General features: G+C 35.3%; 2 protein-coding genes and 1 pseudogene across 3 annotated transcripts; 1 reads left to right on the forward strand and 2 right to left on the reverse strand.

Moving 5' to 3' along the window:
- Positions 1 to 1,801: 1,801 nt before the first annotated feature.
- Positions 1,802 to 4,354, forward strand: NIT3 (nitrilase 3). Its single transcript, NM_114300.4, has 5 exons — positions 1,802 to 2,091; positions 2,187 to 2,366; positions 3,119 to 3,412; positions 3,496 to 3,777; positions 3,882 to 4,354. Exons 1-5 carry the CDS (start codon positions 1,962 to 1,964, stop codon positions 4,034 to 4,036), a joined length of 1,041 nt encoding a protein of 346 aa, NP_190018.1. The 5' UTR covers positions 1,802 to 1,961; the 3' UTR covers positions 4,037 to 4,354.
- A 760-nt stretch (positions 4,355 to 5,114) lies between these two features.
- Positions 5,115 to 8,465, reverse strand: AT3G44325 (annotated as a pseudogene; the record flags this gene model as incomplete). The annotated part of the gene is made up of 1 exon: positions 5,115 to 8,465.
- Positions 8,466 to 9,421: 956 nt separating this feature from the next.
- On the reverse strand, positions 9,422 to 10,706 carry AT3G44326 (F-box family protein). Its single transcript, NM_001035730.4, has one exon. It carries the CDS (start codon positions 10,565 to 10,567, stop codon positions 9,476 to 9,478), a length of 1,092 nt encoding a protein of 363 aa, NP_001030807.1. The 5' UTR covers positions 10,568 to 10,706; the 3' UTR covers positions 9,422 to 9,475.
- Between the last annotated feature and the right edge of the window lie 1,899 nt (positions 10,707 to 12,605).

A 12,605-nucleotide genomic window follows, 5' to 3' on the forward strand; every position in this document is an offset into this window, starting at 1 on the left:
CTTGTCTTGTGTCCAGATTCTTTATAATGTTAATGGTACTTTTTCTCTTTCGTTGAAGGCATCAAAGATGGTTTGATAGTGTTACTTTTTTGTTGTGCAAAAGAAAAACCTTTAGTCCTATTATCTTCCATTATCTTTGTATATTTTCACTATAAAGTCGATATAAACGTTCTTTATTGTGAACTGTAATCTTTCTGTATTATTGAACATGCGTTAAAAGAAATTTTTTTTTGCAAACCTTTCACTTTCATCAATTTAATTTTCAATTCAATTAGTGGTCCTACGTACAAAGTAGTTGTACAGTATACAACTTATTAGATAGTATGGCGAGACAATAATTAGAAAAAGATTGGACTGCTTGAAAATTAAAGGAAAAAAGATTCATAGCAAAATCGTAAGTAAATAAAAATTATTACTTCTTATGATGAAGCAAAATGTTTGGGATATGAAATAATATGAACAAAAGAAAAAATCATTAAGTTCACAGTTGAATAAGTGGTGATGGTCTAACGGTTTTTTAAATAAATGAAATATATTTTAAACACGATATTATCAACGATTGATATTTTATTAGTTTTAAAAATGAATACTTAAAATCACTAGTTAAATTCTATTTTTCTTTTAAATCTTAAATCTTATAACAAAAATCCGAAATTGCTTAACTTTTACATACAAGTGTGTTTATAAATTTGTAGAGTTTTGATTACTCAGATTGGAGATATCTTGCTAATGATATTTTTTCTTCTTTGGGATGTGTTGCCTTCTTCGCTAAAGGAGAGAGAACCCCATTTGTGAATTCTGACGTCTTCGGAAATGTAATGAGGCTACATTTGACAAACTTAAAAATTGCTCAGAATCTTATTTGCTCCTAAACCAAATGATGGAGAAAACAGTCTTTTACGGTAATTTTTATCTTTTTCTTGTCTAATTTTTCTATGAGATTTTTTATTTAAATAGTCAGTTATAAACATTAAAATATTACTTGATATTTTGAAAATTAAAATGATATATGCTATGAAATAATTTTGATTATTTTAAATATATCATCTGTTAAACGGTCGTCCAATATTAGTATAGTACCACTTTCTCTCTACAATCTCTTTAGCTTTATATACATTTTTATAGGTTTTCTAAACGTCTTTGTCCCACAATAATCTCTCTAAGTACATTTTTATACATTTTCTTTACAAATATTTGTATACATTTTATATACGTATTTTTCTATGCTTAAGAGTTTTGGTTTACAAATAATATAAATAATTGAGTATGTGAATCCGACATCCACGAGATAGTCTTAATATAAGTGACAATAGTTTTAAAATATAAGTAACAAAAACTAGAAATATGTTTTTTGCAGATTTTTTGAATTAAAAGCATTTTATGCAATTGATGATTAAAAGATTCAATTGAAAAAATCTCAAACTTGTTTTTCTTTTATCATGTAATAAAGTTGTAGTTCCACTTGAGAATATGTTTTTTTTTTCCTGATATATGCTTCGCAAATTACATATATATCATTTTTTAAAAATGTTACATATCACTTATTAATTTTTTTAAAAACAATTAACGATTTATTAATTTATCGATTTATGTCATTTTTTACATTGTTTCAATTTGAAATCGATTTTTTTTTATTAAATTATAAAAATGATTAATTTATTGAGTATTAATTTATAGAGATTTTATTCTATATAACATTAGGTGGAGAATTACATTTATATTCTTCTTACCTTCATATTAGGTGGAGGATTACATTTATATTCTTCTTACATAAGATAAGAAAAAGAACACGTGAACTACTGAACACGTGAACGCGTGATCCACCACCGGTTCGTTCTGCAATACCGTCTCAAGTATAAAACTAAAAATTGATCGACAAAAAAAAAAAGACTATATATAATGCCTCCCAAGTCTCTTCAGTGTCATCAAAGTATAAAGTAAAAACAAAGACTCGAGTTAATATGTCTAGTACTGAAGAAATGTCATCAGTCAAAAACACAACTCAGGTTATTGGCGTTGACCCATCCTCCACCGTACGAGTTACCATCGTTCAATCTTCCACCGTCTATAATGATACCCCGGCCACTTTAGGTAACTAATTAATCCATTAATTATTCCGCTATATATATATATATTTTTTTTTTTGATATGTAACATTTATCAAAACGTTCCATCTCAAATTGTAGACAAGGCGGAGAAGTTTATTGTGGAGGCGGCGAGCAAAGGAGCGAAGTTGGTGTTGTTTCCCGAGGCGTTCATCGGCGGTTATCCTCGAGGTTTTAGGTTTGGTTTAGCGGTGGGAGTTCATAACGAAGAAGGGCGTGATGAGTTTCGTAACTACCATGCTTCTGCTATTAAAGTCCCTGGTAAAATCATCCGTTGACTCTATTTTTTTTTTGTATCTCAGTTTGTAGTTTCATTTTATTATCTTGTTTAAGTAAATTGATATTTTGATAGATTTGGGACTAATTTATCAGTAACATTGAACAAAAATCTTCAATTATTATGTGCTTATCCCCGAGTACGACTATTTCAAAATCACCACCCGATCTTATCGATTTTGTAAGATTGGATATGAATGATATAATTAATATTCAGGATCCGTTAGAATCGGATCCATATGTTTAATTGTATATAGTATTACACTTCATTGTCTTTTTACTTTTGGCAACATATGATACTCTGTTATTATTATTATTATATATATTTTTCTGTCAATACAACATATAAAGAGTTTCTTACAAAAATTACAAAAGTGTTTTTAATTTTTTTCTCTGTCCACATCTTGTTTGTTTTCTGCTTGTCTTGTTTTGTTTGATTTTAACGTATCCGGATTCGTTGCTACCCATAAGGGTTCGGAAATCCGGATTATGGTTTTTATTTGGTTATGCATGTTAGCTGCTGTTGTTGGAGTCTTAAGGACAGTTAAATTTTATTTGGAACAAAGTAAACTTAACTCTTAGGAAAAACATGTTTCTGCTTCATGTAGAGTTCTCTGTTTTTGTCACTATGAGTGTTATAGCTCTAGTTTAAGTGAGCACTCTCAAAGCTTGGATCACAAAATGATTATTTCTTGCATATGTTTGGTACTCTTGTAAATGATGTAATGAATCTACAGGCCCTGAAGTGGAAAGATTGGCTGAGTTGGCCGGGAAAAATAATGTGCACTTGGTAATGGGGGCTATAGAGAAGGATGGTTATACACTCTATTGCACAGCTCTTTTCTTCAGTCCACAAGGTCAGTTTTTAGGTAAGCACCGTAAAGTCATGCCCACATCTTTGGAACGTTGCATATGGGGTCAAGGGGACGGATCAACCATCCCCGTTTACGACACTCCTATTGGCAAAATCGGTGCTGCTATTTGCTGGGAGAATAGGATGCCCCTCTACAGAACTGCATTGTACGCTAAAGGTCAGCTTTACAATGCAATGTAGCTTGACATATCCGGCTTGTAAAGTAAGATTCCTAATAAATATGCGCTTTTTGGTGTGCAGGCATTGAGATTTATTGTGCACCTACTGCTGATTATTCGTTGGAATGGCAAGCATCGATGATTCACATTGCGGTAGAAGGTGGATGTTTCGTGTTGTCAGCGCACCAGTTCTGCAAGCGTAGAGAGTTCCCTGAACATCCTGATTACTTGTTTAATGACATAGTAGACACTAAAGAACATGATCCTACTGTCTCCGGAGGTGGAAGTGTCATTATTTCACCTTTGGGAAAGGTTCTCGCCGGACCAAACTATGAATCAGAGGGTCTCGTCACAGCTGATCTTGGTATATATATACACTCTTCTAGTCTTCTTTATATTCATCTTAGGCTATCGAAAATGTTGACTTTTTAAGCTAATCATATTGATAACGTTATTTTTTTCATCAAGATCTTGGTGATATAGCAAGAGCCAAGTTATACTTCGATGTGGTTGGACATTACTCAAAGCCAGATATTTTTAACTTGACCGTAAATGAGCACCCGAAGAAACCGGTTACATTCATGACGAAGGTCGAGAAAGCAGAGGATGAATCAAACAAATAGTCAAGATTTGCAATTCGTCTACTGAAGTTAAGTCAAGTTCGAAATGTTTTTTTTTCAGTTTTAAAGTTGATGTTCAAGTTTATTTTTCTTTCTCTTCAATAATGTAAGAGGACTATTTCGATATGTTAAAATAAAACCAATTGGTTCTCTCCTCTTGTATTCAATTGTCGTGTAATAATGTTTTGTTCAATTCGAGTGTTGATTAAGTTGTATTCTTTATTTTTCCTTTGCATGTCAAACACAGATTTTTTGCTGTTTAAATAAGTTGCTAGCTAAGTCTAGATGTGAGTTTGAAAAGTCACTACAAAACTACTTAATTAATTGTCTATTGCAGAATCAGAATTGAAAACACATATAGGAGTAGAACTAATATATATCATGAAGAAGTTTTCTCAGAATGTAGTCGGTGATTTCCAACAAAAATGTTATCGGACCTTCGTTGAATATTTTGACAGATCTCAACCAATCGCTCGATCTTCCAATGTAGTTGGTCGTGTGTAATTTTCGATAAATTTCAACGTTAATTGTCGTCGGAATATGATCCATCTTGCCATTGTCAACATCTTATATGCATGAAAACAGGAAATATAATTATTATACATTTAATTAGTAATTTCAAAAACTAGAAACTTTAGTGAGCAAATTTAAACGACCATTTCGTCTTTAGGCCTATTGAATGTTTTGGCATCGTTGTTGTTGTGCATTATAATGGCTCACCCCAGTCTTTGGTCTGATGTGTTTCTTTATTTGATATTCTCGAGCAAAACTAAGAAGGTTCCAAGATATTTCAGTTTGTTTGGATAACAAGTTAGGTTTTTGCTTAAGAACGAAGAATAAGAGCTTAGGTTTTATTTATAGATTTAGAGATCGTAATGGAAGAGAAATGTATTTCCAATATATTCAGAACTGAGATTACAAGCGTTTAAATAAATTACACACACTATCTTAGAGGATCTATGGAGATTATATCTACATCACAACAAACTAAGAAAACCGAAATATATGGAACAACTTCTTGTTCTGTTTTATTGTGTAACTCACCGCATAATCCGCTCTATTATTCTCCCTCAAGTTGGAGCATGCAGGTCATGGATGCCCAGCTTGATGCAGAATTCTTCGAACTCCCGTCTTCCCAACGGTTTAGTGAAAATGTCTGCAAGTTGTGAGTCTGTCTTGACATGTAACAAACGAATGTTTTTAGACATAACCTCATCTCGCACAAAGTAACAATCAATCTCCACATGTTTAGTGCGCTCGTGAAAGACTGGATTAGTGGCAATGTGAACTGCTGCTTGACTGTCGCAGTAGACTTGCATCGATTGAGTGTGTGGAGCTCCCAACGCCGATAAAATCATCTTTAGCCAAATTAATTTATGTTTCAAAAACGCCATTGCTCTGTATTCTGCCTCAGCAGAAGAACGACTCATTGTTTTTTGCTTTTACGTTTTCCATGAACAAGAAGTTGTTCATGCGATGAGTTACACAACAAAACTGAACAAGAAGTTGTTCCAAATATTTCGGTTTTCTTAGTTTGTTGTGATGTAGATATGATCTCCATAGATCCTCTAAGATAGTGTATGTAATCTATTTAAACGCTTGTAATCTCAGTTCTGAATATATTGGAAATACATTTCTCTTTCATTAATTGACCAAGAGAAATCAGATTTGATTGAAAATCCTCAACATAATAAACTGAGTGAAGATACATTAACTCTCGACTTTCTCTCTCAGACACGATTACCAAGGCACCTTATCCAAACAGCCTTTCCGACGTCGGTGAAGTCTTTGCTCGTAGGCGCCGGGATTCCAGTTGCTTTTTCATTTTGACATCGCATCCTCTCTTTAGTTATCTTCTGTACTTTTCCCCTTTGATGTTTTTCCCCAATTTGTTTTCTCTGTTTAATCCTTCTCAAACCCCTTTGAACACTTTCTACCACCTTGCAATTGCATCGCATCCAGGCTGCTATTTAATCACAAGCGACAAAGGAAGGATTTGGGATCTGACAAATCACGCTTCCCTCTTTTACCTCGCAGCTCTCTCCACAGATCTTTTCCTCTGGGCTATTGTATTTCATGCCGGAAAGGATCCAAACTCTTGGAGCTATGCTTTTGACTCGGGCCAAGGCCATCGCCTGTTACCGCAGATCCGTCATGCATCGGTGTTGATCTCTGCGTTGCAAATCTCATCGTAATTCACGGACGGTGGCCACAACCTCCTCTCGATCTGGCAATCCACAGTGAAACTAGGGTTTTCCCCAGTGGACCTTGTTTCCAAATTTGACCCATCCCATCCAAGAAGGCCCAAACCCATCAAATATGCAAAAAATTCAAAGCCTAATACTCTCAGGTCTGTTTTCATAAGCCCTATGCTAAGCCCAAAACTTTACTTGCGTCGATCTTCTTTACTCTGTGGTTGTGACTCCATCGAAGAGAGGTATCACCATTAACGCTTTGGTCTTTCATTTACTCTTTGCAAACCCTGGTATTTGTTGCTCTTAGGGACTTGTGGTATGTTTACGAAAGCTTGAAGATCTATAATCTATCTATCTCGAATCGTCCTTGCTGGTGGTTTAATTGTTGTCTTGTTCTAACCTTTCGTTAATGACCAATGTTCCCCAAGCAGTTCTTATGTCGTTTACAAGTTTTGTACCTTCATCACCATCTCCATCATCCAGATCCTATGCTATCCAATGTTTGGATCTATCTATCGAAGTGATCTCTACCTTCCGCTTTGGGTTTTAAAGCCTCCCTCAACCGACTATAGCACCATAGTCTCTTGAATCTCTGTCATAGCATTATTGTGGGTATCGCAACGTGTCCTGACGAGAACCTTAACCTTGATTCATTCTTCAACGTCGCAGCGTCTTTCGACCATGACCAATCTATCGTCCTTCAAAGAAGACCTCTCGATTCACCGTGATCTCACTTGTTGCAGTGCGCTTCCAAGCCCTTGTTCCAAAGTTCTCATGGATCTACAATCGAAGACCTTTATCTTTCTTGTCTTGGCATTGGGGAACGTCATTTATTGTATGGAATTATGTTCTGGGTTTTCTAAAACTCTTTCCTCTGTACTTGTTCTCGTTCTTTAATGAAAGCAAGTTAGTTTGATAAAAGAAAATAAAAAAATAAAAAAAACAAAAAAAAACTGAGTGAAGTATCAAAGTTGGCCCAAGCCGTACTCATCCTTCTTTTACTGACAATCTTTGCCTACCATCAGCTAATAGAACACTAACTGGTTGAATATCCTTAACATCTGTTAAATGATGCGAAGCACCTGTATCCATTATCCAAAGGTTTACGTACCAGTCAATTTTCAGATTCGTTGACCTTTCCAGCATTGAGAAGAGTCTTTATCACCTTCCATTGTGAGTCACTGAATCCGCTCACACCATCTGTGTCTCTGTCCGTTACCACATAGTTTGAGCTTTCGTAGCTCACAGGCTCATGCACTTGGACATCATTAGCATATGAGACATTGTTACGACCTCTCCCAGCCGCTCTATTATGTCCTCCGTGGCAACGTCCGTGACTCGATGATGTGCAAGATCTTGGCCTGTCTCCTCACCACTCGGGGTACCCTATCACTCCGTAGTTGCTTTCACTCGAATGACTGGCGTGATTACAATGTTTACAAAACATTGTTGGTTTGTCTTCCTTATGAAATTGTTGAGTTGTTTGGACCGCAAAAAGCATTCACGTCTTGGCTTTCGTCGACGCCCTTTGTACAATTCCTCACTAAATTCTCCTCTTGTCTCACAATGTTATAAACCTCCTCCATGGGCTGAATCGGTACTCATGACACCAAGGTAGACCTCACTGTTCGAAAAACATTGTCATCAAGTCCAAAGAGGAATTGATGCTCTTTGTCATCTTCACAGTCTTTCTCATGCAACTCACCAAGATTGCATTCACATTTACCACACTTGCATACTCTCAATGGTCGATAAGCTGCCATACTATCCCAAATGCGAGTAAGCTTTCCGAAGTACGCTTCAATTGCAAGTCCTCTGTGCTTGCAACACGCCAATTCTGCCTTGATTTGTTAGATCTTTGGCCCATTCATGACAGAAAAACGCTTTTTGAGATGATCCCACAAGTCCTTAGCTACATCTCGATGGGAGATGTTCGATTTCAGATTCGAATCAATCGACATCTTGATCCATGACACGAGGAGTGCCTGAATCGTCCACCAGTCTTCAAGGTCTGGTGATCCTTCAGCCGGTCGAGCTATAGATCCGTCAAGGAATCCAAACTTCTTTCGTGTAAGGAGAGACGTCTTCATTCCGCATGCCCACTCATCATAGTTCGTTCCCTGGAGCAGAGGATGCGAGATCACGACTCCTGGGTTGTCGGCAGCAGTCAAATCGTACGGAGAAATCGTTCGTCGGACCTCCGTGGCTGCTGGTATCGTTGTCGGGTTGGGTTGGTTTGCCGTCGAAAACAAGAAAAACAGAGTTTAGATTGAAATTTCAGGCTCTGATACTATATAGATTCAGAGATCGTAAAGGGAAGAGAAATGTATTTCCAACATATTCAAAACTGAGATTACAAGCTTTTAAATAGATTACAAACACTATCTTAGAGGATCTATGGAGATCATATCTACATCACAACAAACTAAGAAAACCGAAATTTATGGAACAACTTCTTGTTCTGTTTTGTTGTGTAACTCACCGTATAATCCGCTATATTATTATTTGGTAAAAATTGCGGATCTTTTACATACAAAAGACTCCCTATTTTATACAAAAGAGACTATTTCACGATATATAATACTTCCTTCTTTCCCAAAACGGATATATTTTATTCTTCTTGTTTTTTTCGATTTTAGTTTTATCTTTTCTATTTTTACTAAGCAGTCGAGTCCGAACTTAATTTAAATTTGTTGACCGATCTTCACGAATCTCGGTCCATCTACAAATAATGTTTTCTCGTAAAATTTTATTTATGTCAAATACGGATCTTTTGTGTTTTTCACTATTTTAAATGTTTGATAAGGTGCTAAATTGATGACTGAATACTATTTAAGTTTGAAGTCACTACAAAGTGGCTAATTTGTCCTTAGCAGAATCAGACATTATATAGTGACAGACTAACCAAAACCAAATGAATAGAAATAAATAAGTAACATGCAATTATTTGAACGTCAAATTAAGATATTGCTATAGCAGTATAGGCTTTTCCTTTCAAGAAGGGGTTTCCGATTTAAGGCATAAAGAAAGAAAAATTACGAAAGACTAGACCAAGCTTTAGTGTTTTGTTTGGCTAGCAACTAGCAAGGCCAAAAACATATAGTAGTACTAGTGTAGTGTAGTTAGTTACATCTTGACTCTTGTAATGGTGCAGTAGTTGTGGGTTCAGTGGTTGAGAGATACCGATTCAATTCCTCTTTGAATAAAGCAATTCCATTGAAGTTTTGAATCAAAACATATTATTTAACTATTTTATTAGTTTTTTCATAATAGCTACTAAATTTTTATGCATAAACAGATAAAAACACAAAAGGAAACCAAGTAAGAGGACGGCGATCCAGCACGCCGCCGTCTCCATAGCCGTTTCTTTCCCTCGCCGCCACTTCATCTCCGCCTTCGCGGTCTTCCTCTCCATATATTCTATGTACTTCTCTTTCCCTTCTTCTTCCCCTCCCGCCCTAAACCTACGTTTCATCCCCATGGCCGCCACCAAAATTTCCAAACTAACCTTCCCTCCTAAATTCCTCCCATCCTTGTCCTCTGCTACTAGGCTCACCTCTCTTATCTGCATCACTGCTGTCTCCTCTTCCCTCCGGTTAAACACCGCCAGCACCACCGTTACAGTGAACTCCACTTGCTCCGACCTTTTCTTGTTGCCCACGACAAAAATAGAGGAGAATTTTACGTGGACTTCTCCGGTTAACCAATGACGGTGCACCGAGACAGGTTTACGGGTTGATACATCCGCCGCACGTTTACATGTCGGGTCAATGAGTATCCAGCTCAAGGAGAGATTCTCTTCCAAGTCACTTTTCCACGTGTCATCCTTACATTGGTCCGTAACCAAAACTCTGGTCGGAATTAGTTCTTTCGGTTCGACAAGATCGACACGCATAGGTGAGCAAAGGAACCAACCAGAGACTGTCTCTGTAACATGAACCCTTGAGAAAATCACGTCATCTTTGTAGAATATATCAACGGCTGAGATTAACTCCGAGGTATCAACGGACGGTGGGAGATTGATCCCAACATCATGTTCAAGAAACGGAAAGGAATCGGAAAAAAACGTCCGGTGACCGTCGGGGAACGTTGAGATGATGCTTTGGACACGTGTATCCGAGGTAGAAGGCCATGTAGCGGAACATTGTTGCCTCCAGAGGGACTCGTCGGAGCAAAAAGAGTTTAGGTTGGAGCACGTGCAGCTTAGGGCGGCGAGAGAGGAACCGTCGAGGCGGGTTAGGATGTTAGACCGTAAAACATCGGAGGACACGGCGTTGATTCCCGGACTTCCGCCACGTGATGGTTGCTCCACCGTTGACGAAGACGAAGACGAAAGCATGAGATAAAGATTGAGTTGAAAATGCAAGAAAAGAAGAATTTATTGAATAGTCCAAGCATTTTCCATTAGTTCATTATTTATGGTGAGTAGTAGTACTATACAGATAAAATCTATTCGAATTTATAAATATATTAATTTGGGAGAATTAGCTAAAAAACAAATCTTTTCTTGATATAATAAATTAATAATACACCTAATTATAAAATGTTTTACGCACGTAGCTTAAGAAGACCGTCTACGTGGTCTACATATGTTTGTTAATTGGTTGGAATTAGCATTCTTAAATAAATAATACTATTAAACGCGTTTGCTTTTGTAGCAATACAGTTTCACGTTTTTTATATAAGAATACAAATATACAATGATGTTGACTTACATGGTCCAGTTTGTATTTTGTATATTATAAACCAAATTACCAAATATTATACACGATCTATAATGATGGGATCGATGATCTTCTCGTTGTGTAGGGAATCAATCAAACCAAACCAATCACGATCTTCTCATATTCAATATACCATGATATTGTTTTTATTTTGATCACTACCAATGGCCAAAGTTAGTTAGGTACTTACTTATCATTAATGTACAGTATAGAAAGAAACAAATCTACTTTCAGTTTTACAGTATACAATTCTATTATCATTTAAATTGCCTGTCTTGTAAAACATACAAACTTTGATAAGTAGAAACAAATCTACTTTCAGTTTTACAATACAATTCTATGAAATTTATAACTTCTTTATATATATATATATATATATATTACAAATGACTTATGTATACACAACAGGTATGCTTATGTTTTGAGAATTCGAATGATGATCTGACCAAGATGTGATGGGCATTAGCACCCAAAGCCACATAATATGTCATTATAGGTTGGTGTAGCCAGTTAGGAGAACTTGAAGATTGCGAAATCGACTTGAAAAAAAGTTAATATTTTAATTTGTATATATTTTCTTATGTTAATATTTGTATATATTTTCTTATGTTAAATAGATAGGTTTCATATTATCGAATATGTAAAAGAACTTGTCAACAAATCTTGTTATGATCATGTATAAATAGGCTAGTGTCTAGTAAATAAAAATGAGAGTGATTTGATAATAGGAAGCATCATGACTTGTGTTCATTGTTTGAAGTATTTATATACTCAATAACTAGGAATCATAATTAATTAAGCTACAAACTGAGTTATTCTATAATCTTGATCCATGAGAGAAGAAGTCAATAACGAGGAACCATAATTAATTAAGATACAAAGTGAGTTATTCTATAATCTTAATCCATGAAAGGAGTCAACTAAGTAGATTCAGCTCAAAAACAATCAAGGAAGATCAATTTTCGTCCATGGGAAAGACTACATTTAGTTATGTCTATTTTTCTCTTACGTGCACTTTAGAGTTTGATTTTCATCTTCCAAGAGTATGTTAAGCAACTATTATGGAAGAATTGCTTGTAATTACTCTATATAATGAGGTTCATGCAATGAATAAAGAAAATAAGCATGTTTGATACTTTTGGAATATTTGAGTGTGATTTTTTATTTTTCATCGATGGTGTATAATATTATTGGTTTGGTTAATGATGTGTAATATCCATTGATCAATACATGATCCGTCTTGATGCATCATATCCAGGAGGATTTGTCGAGAGTGGTTCTGATTTTCAACACCAAAAAAGAAAAATTTAATCATTATTCTAATTGATTAGTTATAATTTAGTTACTTGGTTAGAAATTGGTTGACCCAAAAAAATTTACTTGCTTAGAAATTAATAATATTAGTTAACAATTTAAAAGTTGGACAAGTAAAGTTACAAATTAAAACTAAATTGTTTTGGTAAAACTTGCATCCTACATTCATTTTTATAAGAACAAATTTCAATTACATGAAATTTATTAAAACTAGCTAATGTAAGAAAAAAACTAACTACATATTAACTTTAAAATTTTTGTTGTGTATATAAACTCTTATATTGACAGGACTTTAATTATCCTCATATTTAGATCTCCAACTACCACATTATATGTCCA

The sequence above is a fragment of the Arabidopsis thaliana genome, chromosome 3 (assembly GCF_000001735.4).
Source record: "Arabidopsis thaliana chromosome 3, partial sequence".
NCBI classification, from domain to species: Eukaryota; Viridiplantae; Streptophyta; class Magnoliopsida; order Brassicales; family Brassicaceae; genus Arabidopsis; species Arabidopsis thaliana.

Coding starts and splice junctions, on each gene's coding strand:
- NIT3 (NM_114300.4), top strand. CDS start 1,962: ATGTCTAGTACTGAAGAAATGTCATCAGTCAAAAACACAACTCAGGTT. Junction 2,092..2,186: donor TGATACCCCGGCCACTTTAG/GTAACTAATTAA, acceptor CTCAAATTGTAG/ACAAGGCGGAGAAGTTTATT. Junction 3,413..3,495: donor AACTGCATTGTACGCTAAAG/GTCAGCTTTACA, acceptor TTTGGTGTGCAG/GCATTGAGATTTATTGTGCA.
- AT3G44326 (NM_001035730.4), bottom strand. CDS start 10,567: ATGCTTTCGTCTTCGTCTTCGTCAACGGTGGAGCAACCATCACGTGGC.